General features: G+C 30.0%; 1 protein-coding gene across 1 annotated transcript; it reads right to left on the bottom strand.

The window, feature by feature from the left end:
* Positions 1–4,918: 4,918 nt before the first annotated feature.
* Positions 4,919–9,607, bottom strand: LOC100799609 (vesicle-associated membrane protein 722). The gene is made up of 5 exons (XM_006583871.3): positions 9,230–9,607; positions 8,784–8,925; positions 8,558–8,678; positions 5,543–5,605; positions 4,919–5,233 (listed from the first exon to the last, which is right to left on the bottom strand). Exons 1-5 carry the CDS (start codon positions 9,429–9,431, stop codon positions 5,084–5,086), a joined length of 678 nt encoding a protein of 225 aa, XP_006583934.1. The 5' UTR covers positions 9,432–9,607; the 3' UTR covers positions 4,919–5,083.
* Between the last annotated feature and the right edge of the window lie 5,909 nt (positions 9,608–15,516).

Raw genomic sequence — 15,516 nt, 5'->3', positions numbered from 1 at the left:
AAAGGATGGTGGGCCATGCTTCAACCCCAACATAGTTATGTTATGTCCCACACAACCTATGCCATGAACACATATTAGCAAGCATTTGGTCGCCACAATTTTGACTGTGATTTTGACCACACTGGATTCATCACTTACACTGACCCTAGTAAGTAAATAAACAAGAGTGAGTAAATGATCAATTTAGGTTATGTTTGGTTTTTTTTAGGATGCTAGAGAATAAATTTATTTTGGTGAATTGTTTGGTTATTATTTTAAATGTAATTTGCATATAAAAATTGTCTGAAAACTCAATTTTATGAAAGTAAAACTTAGGGTTTTTTAAACTTAAGTTTGATCCAAACTTAAGTTTACAAATTTTAATCCAAATATGTATTTAATCTTTAAATTTGTATGTGGTTGTTATTTTAGTCTCCAAAATTGAGAAAAAAACTCAAATAAAGATCTACATTATTTTAGGTATTCATTTAAGTATATGAAATAAACTATTTTTCTAATATTGGTTTCTATGTTTATGTTATTATTTATCATTTAAGTCTATAGACTAGGGACAAATTGAGGAAAAAGAGAGGTTAATTCCAAAGAGACTTAAATAAAACTCTAACAATTATTTAAGTTTTTCTTATTTTCAAAGAGTAAAATGACAAGAAGATAAAAATTGAAAGACAAAATTTATTTTCTCAAATAAATAGTATTCAACATGGGTGACTATGTTTTACTATTTTGTTTTCGTATTTTTTGTTGGAAAGAGAAAAGGTGATAGAATATTGTTATGGGTGGGTGATTTGTGGCTGGTTACGAGATGTGTACGTATCCAAATACTGTAACTGGGATTGGGGATCAACTGAAGGTCAGAAAGCCAGTTATAGGTGGCTCACTCAGACGTGCCACTTGCAACACTGGATATCATGTCTTATTTATTAGTATTCAAATTCTAAATTCTTTCTGTTTTTGCTAATTTTATTGTCTGTGTTCCTAATATTAATGTTATGAATGCAACGTATACATTAATGATAATAGGAGGGGACTGGGTAGTCCTTCAATCTCGGTAGCTAGGGTATATGTGTAGATATTTTCTTTTTCATTTTTTTTTTTGTTTTGAGCTGCACAAGCATTGGCCAAATCATGGTGGATTCTTGGCAAATTAGTAAGGATGTATATTAACTAGTGCATACTATTCTTTGTTGATTGATTCCTGTGATGTTGAAAAGTAAATTATAAAATATTTTGAAATTGAGTTATTTTAGAAATTTTTAAAATACTTTAAATGATAAACTTTGGAGCTAATGTCTTGCTAACATCTTGTGACAATACTAAACTCATCTAATCCAAGAGGAACTATAATTTGGTTCATGGTGTGACTGCCAAATGGAGACACAAACTCTAAGTTCTTTCATGGTGTGACTGCCAATTGAAGGAAGAAGAATAGAGTGGACTAATTATACAAGATGAGCAAGGGAAATGGATCTCTAAGGAAGAGGAGTTAGAAGCTCATCTTACAAACTTTCCTTTCTACTTATCTTCCTTTTTCCCACTACCACAAAATATGCAATCAACATTGTCAATTTAACATCGGTTACAAGAAAAATCAATGTTAAATTATTCACGATGACATTTTCATAAATAAATAGAAATTAACATTGGTTTTTTGAAAACCGATGTTACTAGTACAATGTTAACATCAATTTTCAAAAAACGAATGTTATTAGTAATTAGTTAACATTGGTTTTTGAAAATGGATGTTGACTCTTTTATAATATTTCTAAACCTCTTACTCTAGAACCTCTAGCATATCTTCTTCTCGTCACAGTCTCTCCACCGTCACTGAACCATCGCATATCACCAATCACCATGTCGTCTCGAGTCTCACCGTCACCCTCGCCGCGCTTCTAATTGTCATGTCTCTTTCACTTGGTTTTTACTGATATTGTGTTCGCATGTAACAAATCATGTTGGAAACCGAGATACAAGTGCAAAATCTGCTGACTTTGATGATGATGAAGGTGGATTGACAAGTGTTCACTTGTATAAAACTTGAAACAAAATTAGGTTTCCACAAGACAATTTGTCGTTGAAATTTATTTCTCATTGTGCAATAATTTTATTATGGGTGAATGATTTTTTATTCAAGCTTGTTAGGCTTGATTGACCCGAAGTTTTGTTTGTTTTAATAATACTTTGCATTGAAGCTTTATTTCTATTTAGTGTTGACCATTTTTATTTTTTTACTGAGTAAATGATGTTACAAATTTGATAATGTCGAAAAAAAATAAATTATAAGGATGTCTTAATAGTTGTGCTTTTTTTTTTCATATTTGCTAGGTTTAGAAGTAGGTCCTTTTTAGCGTTTCTTCTTTTCCATGATCCGACTCAAAATTTGAAGTTTTTTAAACTGCATTTTTTTTTCTAAGTGGGATTCTGGGGAAGTGTGCAGTGGTTAAGAAAGCTGGGCCAAATTATACTTTAGTCTATTCTTGGTAATTAGTTTCTTGCTCATACATATATTATGCTTTTTTCTGTGTGCAGGCTCTAAATGCCCAATCAAGAGCATTGCCTATGTAGAAGCTGGATTGCTCTGACATTGCTGCAAGGTTTGTTTAAAGGTTTTCCTCTAGTATATTCTGTAAATTTGGCATTGTTGCAGATGAATTTCGCATTCTGGAAGCAAAACTAATCACGCAGCAGAATATGTAGACAACCTTTAGTTGTAATAAAAACAAGATAAAATAGACAACCTTTAGATACTAAGCCATAGAATGACACTTTTTAAGGGCAAACAAGATAAAGTAAGATCGTGCTAGATGTTGCAGAATATGTATTGCAAGTTGGTAATATGAATTTGAAGGAAAATATTCACTAGGATGAACTTTGTTTAGAAAATGAAGTGCAGTGTGGGTGAGTCAATAGTCTAGATTTTTGCAAGGTATCGTCACTGCAATAACAATCTATGTATTTTTTAAGAATTCACTTTACTAAATTCACATTTGCAATGATACATATTACTTGTAACATGAATCCATGTGCTTGTCATGCTTATTAAGTTATCCAATAAGGTGTTCTCAATGATAAAGGAAATATAAAATAGCTCCATGTACATTTGAATTGCAATGGGTAAGATACTTTTAATGGAAATTTTAGTACTAACTTTACATTCCCTATAACATAAATGAAGTTTGATTATTTTTTTCCCTCAAGATCGCTTCCAATTGATGTTGCTAGAATGTGGGGACGTCATTGGCTTGAACCATTTTGACACATACTTCTGATGCCACAATATCATCATTCCCTTCTTATTATTTATCCTTTCCTCTCATGAGTGTGCTCAACATTGCTAGGTAATTTTGCAATCAATATATCTTGATAAGAAAAATGATAAACAACAAGGAGAACAATATGGAAATTTTTTGAAAAAATACTTGGGACTGTAAATAGCATTAAAGGGGAAAATAACCAATAGAGGAATTTTGGGAAGATGAGAAAGTACTTGTGTATCCAACCTAATTTTCTTTGAACAACAAAGTAATGGATTCTACACTACAAGAAAGGCTCAATTATGAAGGACTTCATCCATTTTCCAGATGTGCTAAATGGGGTGTTGTGGTTTCATATTTTTCACAATTTGCCTACCTGATAAATAAATATACATCAATTTCTTATTTGTGTATGTCTAATGTGATGTCAAGAAATAATACTTTGGGGAAGTGACCGAGGGTCTTTAGATTTTAAATTTATTATTAAAAATATTGAACAAGAGATTACTAGAGTGATTAATGTTGTTGTTTGTCTGATGAAATAAATTATATTATAGGTACAAAACTCATAAAGTGACAGCTAATAGCACCTCTAACTAGAAATCTAAATAGACTAACTAACAAAGTGCAGGCTCACTGGGCTAGATCAATTAAGGGCTAGATGAACTGACTAACTAGGACTAGTATTAATTTCGGCTGTGGGTTCAAGTATCATACGTGTGTGGATTGTGAGTTTGTCGTTTGGGGGAGAAGTGGCGTGTGAATGAAAAGAGTACAGTGGCAGAAAGTGAATGAGAAAGCAAGTGTTGGTGAGTGATAATTGATAATTGATTACATGTGACAGCGAATAAATTTGAAACAAATGAAGAAACTGTATTGCATTGAGCCCTTCAATGCACAGAACTAGCAGGCCACTCCACTGTTTGAAATTGGAACCACCACTTTCCAATATCACCACACAGAGAAGACTGAGAGGACTCTGGTATTTTTTCAGCACTTCCACCATTTCTAAAATTCATACGTATCAAGTTCGTCTGTATAAATCATACAAATCAACTTTATCTATATGACTCAAAATTGATTCATATGAGTCATATGGATCAAGTTAATCCATATGAGTCATACATGATCCGTATGATTCATATGGATCAACTTGATCCGTAAGACTCATACAAATCGATTCAAGTGAAAGATATTTTTGCTTATTCATTTAAAATGCTGAATGCAGCTGACATCACCCTATTGTTTTTTGTACTTTTCATCTTGGATGTCGTTGAGATGTAGCGGCCCAAGGTCCATGAGTAAAAGGAAATTCATAAAATTAAAAATAAGTTGTATAGTTTGAATAGTATTTCTTTTCTATATTATATTTATAAATAGTTTGAAATTTTATCTTGTTTTATCTCTTTTTATTCAAATTAAAATGTGACAAGTAATTAAAAATTTTCTCTTCATTATTATTATTTTGTAAATTGCTCGAATTCCTTATCATGGTACTTCAATAAATTTACAGTTTTTATACACGAATAGAAACGGATTTTGTGAGGTACAAAATCTGGTTGAAAAATACTCGAGCTTTGCACTGAAAATGCTACAGAACATAATTGTGAGAATGATGACAAGATGAGTGAATGAAAATGGAACTACAATACACAAACAAAATAATATTTCCAAAGCATTCTTATATGATACTGTGAAACCTTTAAAATGAACAGTATACGATCTGATATCTTTACTACATACAAAATCATGCATTCATTCCATATCTTTTCCTCATAAAATAATCACAAGGTCAAAATAACAAGGTAAAATGACTCCTCGGAAAATGATGCTTATTTTCCACAATTGAACCCACGGCAGACAGAGAGAACTATTATGAGGATCAGGGCTATCAAAATCGCCAACACAATCAGCTTTATCTTCATGTTTTGCAGCCACATTTTTCTACGGATTTTGGTCCCAGAATTCCTGAAGTCTTGTGCCTGCCAAAAAAAACAGTGAAAAGTAAACAAATAGTAAGCAAAGACAGTTCACTTAAAAGAATACCAATAATTTGTTTTATTCCAAATCAACCTCAACCGTTTTTTTGTAAGGTAGAGGTATGGGTAGTCTTACCAAGAGAGACACTACAGCATCAAATCAAATAGTAGTTCACCAAAAAAAAGAAAGAAACCCAGAGGTTGAAAAAATATTTACTAATGATCTTGAAGCATGAAAGAGATAATCCAAAGTTCAAGACCTTCAAAACCCTAAACAATAACAGGCAGATGCACATATATCGAAGAACGGACCTGGTGATGAAGATTTTCAGTTTTGTCAACCAGAAGCTCTATCTTTTCCCCCCTGTCCAGAACCTACATTAAATTACAAGCATGTCAATAATCTGAATAGAAGTCCTTGTGCAGCATTACGTAGTCCGATCAAAGGTATTGGAATGCAAAAAAATTTACTACTTATTCCTTCCCTTTACTTCTTTTCTGCTGATATGTATGACTGGTTTAATCTCTGTTTTTCTTTAGTGAACATAATGTATATTATTATGGCATAGAAAAGACAAGAAACACACTCCATTATGTGTCATTGAAATGCACAAAATTTTAACTGTCTTTAAGAATGCAGAGGAATAGCATTGGTAGTTGAATAAGCATTAACTGCTACACAAATCCACGACTAAATCTTGGCTTATTTATAATTATTTGACTTAAAAAACAATTGAACTTGAAAAGTCATACACAAAGCTCAGCAGGCCAACACAAGAGCAATTAAAGTACCATTAACTATTTAAGGAGAATACAATTTCTGGGATTCGGATCCTAAACCCTGCTATTTAGTAACATGATATGATTCTGTTGGAAAAAGAGAGACATTTATCATCAAATATAATTTGTGAGTCCTATAACTAATCATGGTGGATTCTTATTTGATAAAAAAAAAAATGTGCCTTTTCCCTCCAACATGATCACCTCCTGTTTTTCAAAACAGGATCAAATTAGAATTTTTGTGCCTTCATAACTTGCCTAAATATAGATTAAGTACACATTTTCTACAAGAAAAAATCATGAGAAGTGTTAGGAACAATTATCCTAATAGGTATTACAGGATCAAGTATAAAGCAGCTCTCTATTACAGTAACTAAAATAAAGAACTAACAGAGGTTGATGGAAACAAGAGAGAAACATGGAGAAGCAGGCAATGCCATCCTGCCCCTAGGCTAAAAGCTTTCCCATAAGTCCCTTCACAGATTTGATAACCCCATCCTGCTCTACCCTTGATATTCCCCCTTTTCCCTGGTTCTCACACACTTCTCCAATATCCAGCTGCACCTGTCCATTATGTTAACTCCTTCCTTTCCCTCCAAACAGATTTCTCCAAACACAATTCCCTTCTTGTCCCCTCATTTCCTGCCTCTCCTCCGGTAAAAACAAAAAGTGGAGGCCCGTGATTTAGGGGCCTATCAAAAAGTCTAGCTTTCAGTCAAACTAATTTTAGCTAGATTCACTTTTAGAAAGAAATAGGTTTAATAGCCTCAAAGAACTTAGGATAGGAAAAAAAAAAATCCACGCGTCAAAATCCTCCTCCTGAAAAGGATAAAATAGTATCATCAGTAAACCAGAGGTGGGAGACCATTACCATGGTCTCTTGAACAACCAGATAGAGGGTCCCTTTGCCTAACTTCCTGATGTCGACAAAACAAAGCCCATGGCTCACTATTCAATATCACAAGAAAGATTGCCATACACATTCGAATCACTTTCTCAATCTAGAACTGAAAGTACTTCCCTATCATGAAACGTCATCTACAAAAAACGCAACTCGCCTTATGATATGCCTCCTCAAAATCTAACTTCACACTAGGATACATATTCTTTCCCTCTATAACATCATTGTTATCTATCCTGGATAGTGGTGTGGAGCAGACAGCTGCAAAACCACTATCACAGGATAGTGGATAGTAAGATGACTGCTGTACTGAAGATTATAAATACATGTTAAATGATTTATACTGCACATATAGAAAAGCTCAAAGATAGAACATTTGGTACAATAACAGCAATGAATCATCACAATTTTGGGCACCGTATTATGGCTCAATAAAGCACAGCAATTATATAGCATAATAAGGCATGTATAGAGTGAGCAAGTGGCTGTGCGTCTTTGAAGCCTCTGTTTCAAAAGAATATAAACAGAACAATGGAACAGCCAAATAGGATGCAGAAAGTTAATGACTGCAAGAAGTAGAAGTGCTCATAAACTGATCCAATTCATTCAGTGTAAACAGCTACAATGAACCAAAAAACAAGAGCAAAAAAAGAGCAATTTTTTTATTGGATTGGATATCAGATCCAGTTTCAAAGACTAATATAATCCAATCCAAACCAAACTAATATATATACACATGATTTTGTTTATGAAATTATCTTATCACCTATATTTATATAAATATGCATTTTTGAAATTACTAGTTTTATTAATCTACAGCCTTATCCTCTAAATTACATCTTATGATTTAAATTTAAATATATTTATAAATTTATTAGTTTTGGATGAATTTATAATCTGTTGATTCTGTTCTAGTGCCTCATTTTAATGTGTTTTATATAAAAATGTTTTAAAAAAGGAGAAAAAACAGATAAAATATGACTTATATTTTGTCCTAACCAAAATAAAAATAATAATAATATAATTCAAAACGTTTTAGATTAGATCCTATCATATTTCATTTTAGAATAAAATTGATAGGATGCTAAAATTTTAAAATAATAAGTATGAGATTGGATCAAATAGTTTTTCTCCTTAGATCTGATATATTCCTGGAACACCTGTTTGTGAAGCCCTACTTCATAACAATGAAAACAAAGCAATGGAATAATAAAATAAAGGTGCATTTAGTAGTATTCCTTTAACTTCTTTTCATTTAAGAGTTTAATCTTCTCTAATTTCTAAATTTTTTATTGAATCACTTCACTCTAAACGTGCCATGTGTAACACTAACAAAGCATCAATACCGCATGAGCACAATGCTGTAATTCAACAAAATGCAGGCCAGACAATTTTAACAGTTTCATATATGAGGTTTAAGCATTCACACGTTTAGGTTTTCTTAAAGATTCACTCTTTGCATTCCCTTGTCTTTGTTGTTATAAAAAATTACAAACACAACCACAATTATACTTCCCTCTATAAAACACAACCCTTGCCATTTATGATTACAATGCAACTCGATCTACTTAATTTACACTTGATCTATTCAATTTACGTAATACTTTCCTCTTAAGTCAAAGCAAGTAAGCAATATGCATCTTTACCTTTTCAATATTCTCCATCATGACATCTTTAACTTCAGAAACCTGAGCTTTCACCTTAGCAAGCTTGCTTATCTCTTCAGGGTGCTCAACACAGTACTGCATATGTTCCTTCAACTTGGACCTACAGCAAGCAATAAAAACAAAGTATATAACTATATATTCTCTAAAACAACAAAAATCACAACAAATCCAGCATCATCAAGTTCACATATCACAAATTCAATACCCAAATTCTTTGTTCAGGCTGTTCGCGGCCGCAGTCGTGGCCTTCCCGCCACCGTATTTCGCCACAAAATCATCCTTCGCACGCTCCAGAAAAGCCACAGGCACCTGTCTCCCAATCGATTCATCCGCAACAACACAATAAGCTAAAAAAAAGTGAGTCAGACATTCATTTCCAAAAACATAACGCTGAACTTCAAATTAGCCACTAAACAAATCATAGCAACACGAATTTCATTTCATTTCCAAACACATCACCAAACTTCAATTTAGTTCTAAACAAATCAGAACAACACGAATTTCATTTAATTTCATTTCCAAACACAACACCGAACGTCAAATTAGCCTCTAAAACAAATCATAAGCAACACGAATTTCATTTAGTTTCACTAAACCACGTTTGGATGTTCGAATCGAAATTCCACCAGATCGGTGGGAGGAAACACTCACTGAATTCGTTGTCGACGAGGTAGTTGAAGGTGTGGCCGTCGCAGTTGTAGGTGAACTTGTTGTTGGAGGCAGGGAGCTTCTGGAGGCACTGGAACGCGATTGTGTTAAAGTTGCCGCTGAATTCGGTGTACTCGGCGAGAATCACTGTGCCGCGAGACACGAACGCATAGATCAGCGATCTCTGGTTCTGGTCCTGCCCCATCTTCTTCTTCTTCTCCCAGATCTGTGTTTGAACCTGATTTTTGGTTTGTGTGTGAAGTGTGTGCTTCTCTTTACCTGCACTCCCTTCTTTTTCTTTTCTTTTCTTTTCCTTTCTTTTCTTTTCTAGAGAGAATGTAGGAAGAAGAGAAAACAGAAACGATGAGTGAGAAAAAAGAAAAGAGTTTGTGGGCTTATAAAGCAGGTGATGTCTCCCATGTTGCGTTTAATCCGTGGAAAGTAAACAAGGTTCTTAATAATTATTTATTTACCGGATTTAATTATTGTCGATATATTGGGTTTAAATTTTAAAATGACAAATAAATCTTGATATAATCCTCCACTGATGCATCATATATGTTTTTTTTTTCCTCATCACCATATTGGTATGAAGTTTCTTCTACAGAAAATAATAAAAAAAATTTGTTGCAACTATAAACACACAAAATAAATATTTCTTTCAATGTGAATCTATTTCATACCAAACCTGATGATGCATCTTGTATACACTAACACTATTTGTAAGTGAAAAAAATGACAACTAGAAAGAGAAATTTTTAAAATTTGAACTAAAAAATGGAAAGATGAGGGAAGTATTAGATTAGGATTTTAAAAGATTATTTTAGTATAAAAAATGGTGTGTGTTTTAAAAATTATATTAAATATTATGACTTATCATATTTACTTATAAAAACTTTTATGATAGTTTGGATTTTAATATATTTATATCATAAGAATTTAAAGGATTTGAAAAGGACTTTATATATATATAAGATTTGAAAGGATTATGTAAATTTTAAAAATGCATTCAAAATTATAAGAGTTAATAAAAAAGATAACAAGAAATGATGAAGTTTGGATAAAAGAAAGTAAAACCAAAATAATTTTTTAATCTTTTAATAGCTATATTAATTCTAGCTTTATGTTATCCTACATTAACCTTCTTTGCAACATTCTCATTCTCATTTTTTTATATAAACAATAGATTTAAAATTATATATTACTTTTTTATTTTTTGTTTAATTATTACAATTATTTTATGATAAGTTTAATGACATATTTAAAAGGGATGAAATAATAAGCATATACTGGAAGAGTAGTAAAGTGGAAAATTGGTACTAAGATGACTGATTATGTAGATGACGAAATTAAGAATAATAATCACAAAAACATTGCATCAAGCAAGTTATGAACTTTGTCACGATAAGAAAAATATGATTAGTCTTAACACATAAAATAAATATTAATTTAATTTAGAAAATAAAGGAAAAAGTGCAAAGGGAGGAGTGTATTGGACATTTTTTTATTCTAAAAGAATAAGAAAAATATATATATGACATATGTATCTTGAAGGATGTTAAAGAGAAGATGGCATGTGTAATGAAAGAAAAAAAAGTCTTGTAATTAATAAAAACAAAAAGAAAAAAGGTCTAGCGAAATCTCAAGAGTTTAGGAGGTGATATTATCTGATGAATGTTTTATACTAAAAATATGATGAAATACATCAAAACTCTTCTTAAAATTAATTCATCAAAATTTGTTTATTTTTTTAATACCGAAAGACTTTTTTTAAGTTATAAAAAATTCTAATTGAATATCACCAATTTTATTGTCTTTCTTAAAAAAATCTTAAAAGTATTAACTAAATATCAGAAAAATTATTTATACTAGTTAAAAATTCTAATGGATTATCACAAAACTTTTTTATAAAAAAAATCTTTTAAAATCTTAATTTAATACACCCCTAAATTTTCAATTTTAGAAGTTCATTTTTTTTCACTTTTTCTTTAATTGAATAAAAGAAAATGTATCATTATTTATATTTTTCAATTTTCTTATGCTTTCTCCAACAATAAAGTTAATCTTTTAAACAGTTTATCTTCATATTAATTCTTAAAATTTTAAATTATTATTAAATTAATTCCAAAAAAATAAATTATTAGAGTGATGTAATAAGATTTAAAAAAAGATTAATGGATAGAAAAATAAACTCTTTAAGTATTTAGTTAATGATAAAAATTTTAAATAACTAAAATAATAATGAGAAAAATTAATTAATAACTTTTATTTTTTAAAGAATAATGAGAAAAATTAATTAATGATAAAAATTAATTAATAATAATGAGAAAAATTTTAAAGAATTAAATTAATATAATCATATGAAACTTTTAAAAGTTCTACACGATAATACATGTAATTTTAAAGAATTCAATTGAAGGTTTTATTTTTTAAAGATAAATAAGTAAATGGAGTGGTGGCATTAGCGTTACGATAGCATGGAATGGATCAATGGTAGTATAACCGTGCGGCCACAGATAATAGCTACGGAAAATGAATGAAATAATAATTTAACTTATTTATTTACACCTTTTTGTTTGAAACATCCAACTTACCCTCCTGATTGCGCCCGCTAATCCAACAACAACGACATCTCAATTTTCTGACATTCACTAAAATAATACGATTTAAATTTAGGTTAAACGTACTTTTATTCCTAATAAACACTTTTCATCTGAATCTCTCAATTATAATCGTACTTTTATATCAGGTATTAATATTAATTTTATATTTATAATTTTTCAAACATTATTACTTAATTCTAACTACCATGGATCTTAGGACCTTGGGGATTAGTCCTTGGATTTTGGTTGAAGGATACTCTTGTTCACACACACAAAAAAATAATTTAAGTATTTACTTCAACTTAATTTGAATTAAAAATTATAAATGTTGATTGCATTATCTAAAAAATGACTATATTTTTCATAAAATAAACTACACGTTTTTAAGATTATCGAATTGTTCTTTAATGGTAATTTGAATTTGATTTTGAATGTTGATCTACTTTAACATCTCAAAATTATATTATAATAATTTTTACTAGTGCAAAAAAGCACTGGTGTAACTTGTTTTTGAAAAAACGTACTCGGATAGTGTGGGTACTCACCTCCCCGTGACATTTGGCTGACGTGGCACTTGGAAAAGCAGAAAGACAAGGCTAATAGGTACCTTTTTAATTTCAAGGATAGACACATAGATACCTCGTCCCCCACTCAGAGCGTGTATCAATAGATTAATAGATTCAAGATTGGAGATTCCACTTAGAGGACTAGAAAACTCGTTCCAACCTCGTCAGAACTCAGTTGTTGAAATTTAAAATAAAATTTTGTAATAATTTATAAAAATGTCCAAAAACAAGATGACACCAAATAAAATTATTTCATTTATAATAACTAGTGAAAACACAGGTGTCGTACCTCACTGTTCATATCTCTATTTCATTGTTATCTTCTTATATATTAAAATTAGTATATTTTTGTAATTTATCTATTATATATTAATTTTATTATTTAGTTGTGTCTCGTGTCTTGTATGGGTTTGAAATTCACATTTTATAATTTATAAGAGTAATTTTATTATTATTTTTAATTTCTAATACATTATCAATTATTTACTTTCAATTTTAATAGATATATATTAACAGATATGTCAATAGATATTATATAAAATATATAAAAATAATTCAAAGAAGTTTGAAAAGAATTAGATATTTATCTTAGAGAAAGAATGAAAAGACAGATAAATTCTTGTCTTTTACTTATATTTATCCCTCCATAGAATCTGAATAAGAAAAATAAAATACTATGTTAACAATTGATTATTTTAAAATCTACCAATTTTTTATGGTAAAATAGGTTAAAACTTAAAGTTGATTAATGATTGATATTTGAATACTAATTTAAATAAAATCATGATAATAAAATAATTATGATATAACATCGAGATAATACCTAACAGAATTTAAGATATTTATAATAAAATTGTGAGAAAAAACTTGAAAATACAAAGATCTTTTAAGATGATAATTGTTATAGTTTTCATAATTACTATAATTACTAATTTGTAATAATAAAAAAAACTTTCTGTAATTATAAAAAAATAGATAACTTATGTTCTAAAAGTTTACCTAATTAGAATATATACGTGTTATAATAATCATAATTATTATAATTTATTAAGCACTTCCGCCTCAGATTACTCAACATCCACAATGACGGCATTCACTGGCACTCTTTCGTGGATACTCCCTTACCCACCACATGGAAACCCTTGAACATTAAACAATATAATTGTATCTCGGATCCGGATGAACACTTAGACGTATTCACCGCACAACTCAACTTGTACTCCAATGACAATGTGGTGGTGCCAACACATCTCATACTTGTGTTTGTAGCATACTCACCATTAAGGATAAGTCGATCTAGTCCTTCATGTGCACTTTTTTATACTGTTGATTCACATGTTGTTTTGTTATTGTTGTGTTTGTTCCAGTTCGTGTAATTGCCATAATTCTTGGGGTCAGGGACTATATTACACGACCCCATAGTGGATGCTAAAATGTTCATGTTACAATATAACCGAGTACTGCTCCTTGTGCAGAAGGGTCCTTATTATCCCCTTTCCTTCTTCAAAAGGGGATGTACCTGCAAGTTACTTTGACGTTCAAATAAGGGTTTGACCTAGAGCAATAAAGTAGATAATAAATGTGCATTCAATGAATCACAGTTCTTACTTGGAGTCCTACCCTTTTTATACCAACATTATTGGGCCTTAAACCTTGGGTTTGTGTGTACTGATTACCATCTTGGTAATTCGTCCTCTAAGTAGGATTAGGTGGCCTAATCTCGTGATTACTAATAAATGTGATCATTATCTCATGTGGATCCGAATAGGTACTTGGTGCTCTATCCAGTATAGTTTTCAACACATAAAAGAGGTTAGTGTAAGAATAAAAAAAAATAGTTATGCGTAATTAAAAAAAATTAGGAGATGTGAGTATAATTTTCTCTTATTAATTTATTTTTTTAGTTACATAATTATGTTAATTTGAATTTTGAGTATATGAATATGTCTTATAATTTTGGTCCCCTCAAACCAATTGGTCAAGCTCCACCACTGGTTGATTGACATGTGTATGTTTATTAGTTAGGTAAAAAGTATTTTTTTTAATTATTTTATTTTGATAAGCTTAATTTATATATAGAAAAAAGATTACAAAAGCACACAATCAACGTTTGAGATTGATCATGGAAATTAAAATTATAATTTTTAAAAATATAAAGGATGAAATATTTTAATTAAAAATTAAGAAGACTGAAAATTATGAATATTTAAAAAATGAAAAGACAAAATATTCCACAAATTTGATATAAAAAAAGAGGAGAAAATTTCAATTTAACATTTATTTAAACTAAGTCTTTTCTTAATGTTAGCAATTAGTAAAAAAATAGTAGAAAGAAGAATGTTAATGTTTGTCTGTCGGCGTTTTTTGGTTTTAGGAAAAACAATTTTTTTAAATGACATTGATTAGAAGTGAGTGAGAGAGAGAATAGAAGTGGGAGAGAGAAGGTTAAGAGGTTGAATGGAAAATGCAAGAATGTGCTGATATATTTATAACAATTAAAAGGTAAACTTAGATAAAAATATTAAAGATTAAATATGTTTTACATTTATCATTAATTTTTGTTTTGGATCCCTAATAAATTTTTCATGAAATTTATCGTATATTAAAATTTTTATTTTAAATCCTTACCATCAATTAATTTCAACCATTCATTATATTTAAAAGATTTATTCATAATCGCATCATCTTTTAACTAACAACAGAAACTAATAACGTTATATTTTACTCCCGTAAAGATATGGTATTTTACTATTTTTTTTCCTTGGTTTTGTTTATGGATAAATATTAAATTTTAAAAAAATATCTTAGAAAGGTAAAAGAAATTACTGTATTTTTTTAATAATAAAATTCTAATTTCAAACTTTTTTCTTACATTTATTTTATTCTCACTTTATCTTTTTATGTTTTTTTTTCTTCTATCTCATTATTTTTCATATTTCTCCTTTCTCGTTTTTTCTTTTATGTAGGGATGAACATTGGTTTGAGTCAACCTGATAACTCTATCAACATGAACCAAACTGAATAAGAAACTTTGGATTGATTTGTAGTATAAGTCTGAATTTGAAAATTAGAAACTTGATATTATTGGTACAGGTATAAATTTAGACACATGAAGTCCGGA

This window comes from Glycine max, chromosome 7 (assembly GCF_000004515.6).
Source record: "Glycine max cultivar Williams 82 chromosome 7, Glycine_max_v4.0, whole genome shotgun sequence".
Lineage (NCBI taxonomy): Eukaryota > Viridiplantae > Streptophyta > Magnoliopsida > Fabales > Fabaceae > Glycine > Glycine max.
The sequence above is the reverse complement of the archived record's forward strand: the minus strand, read 5'-3'. Positions and strand labels throughout refer to the sequence as shown.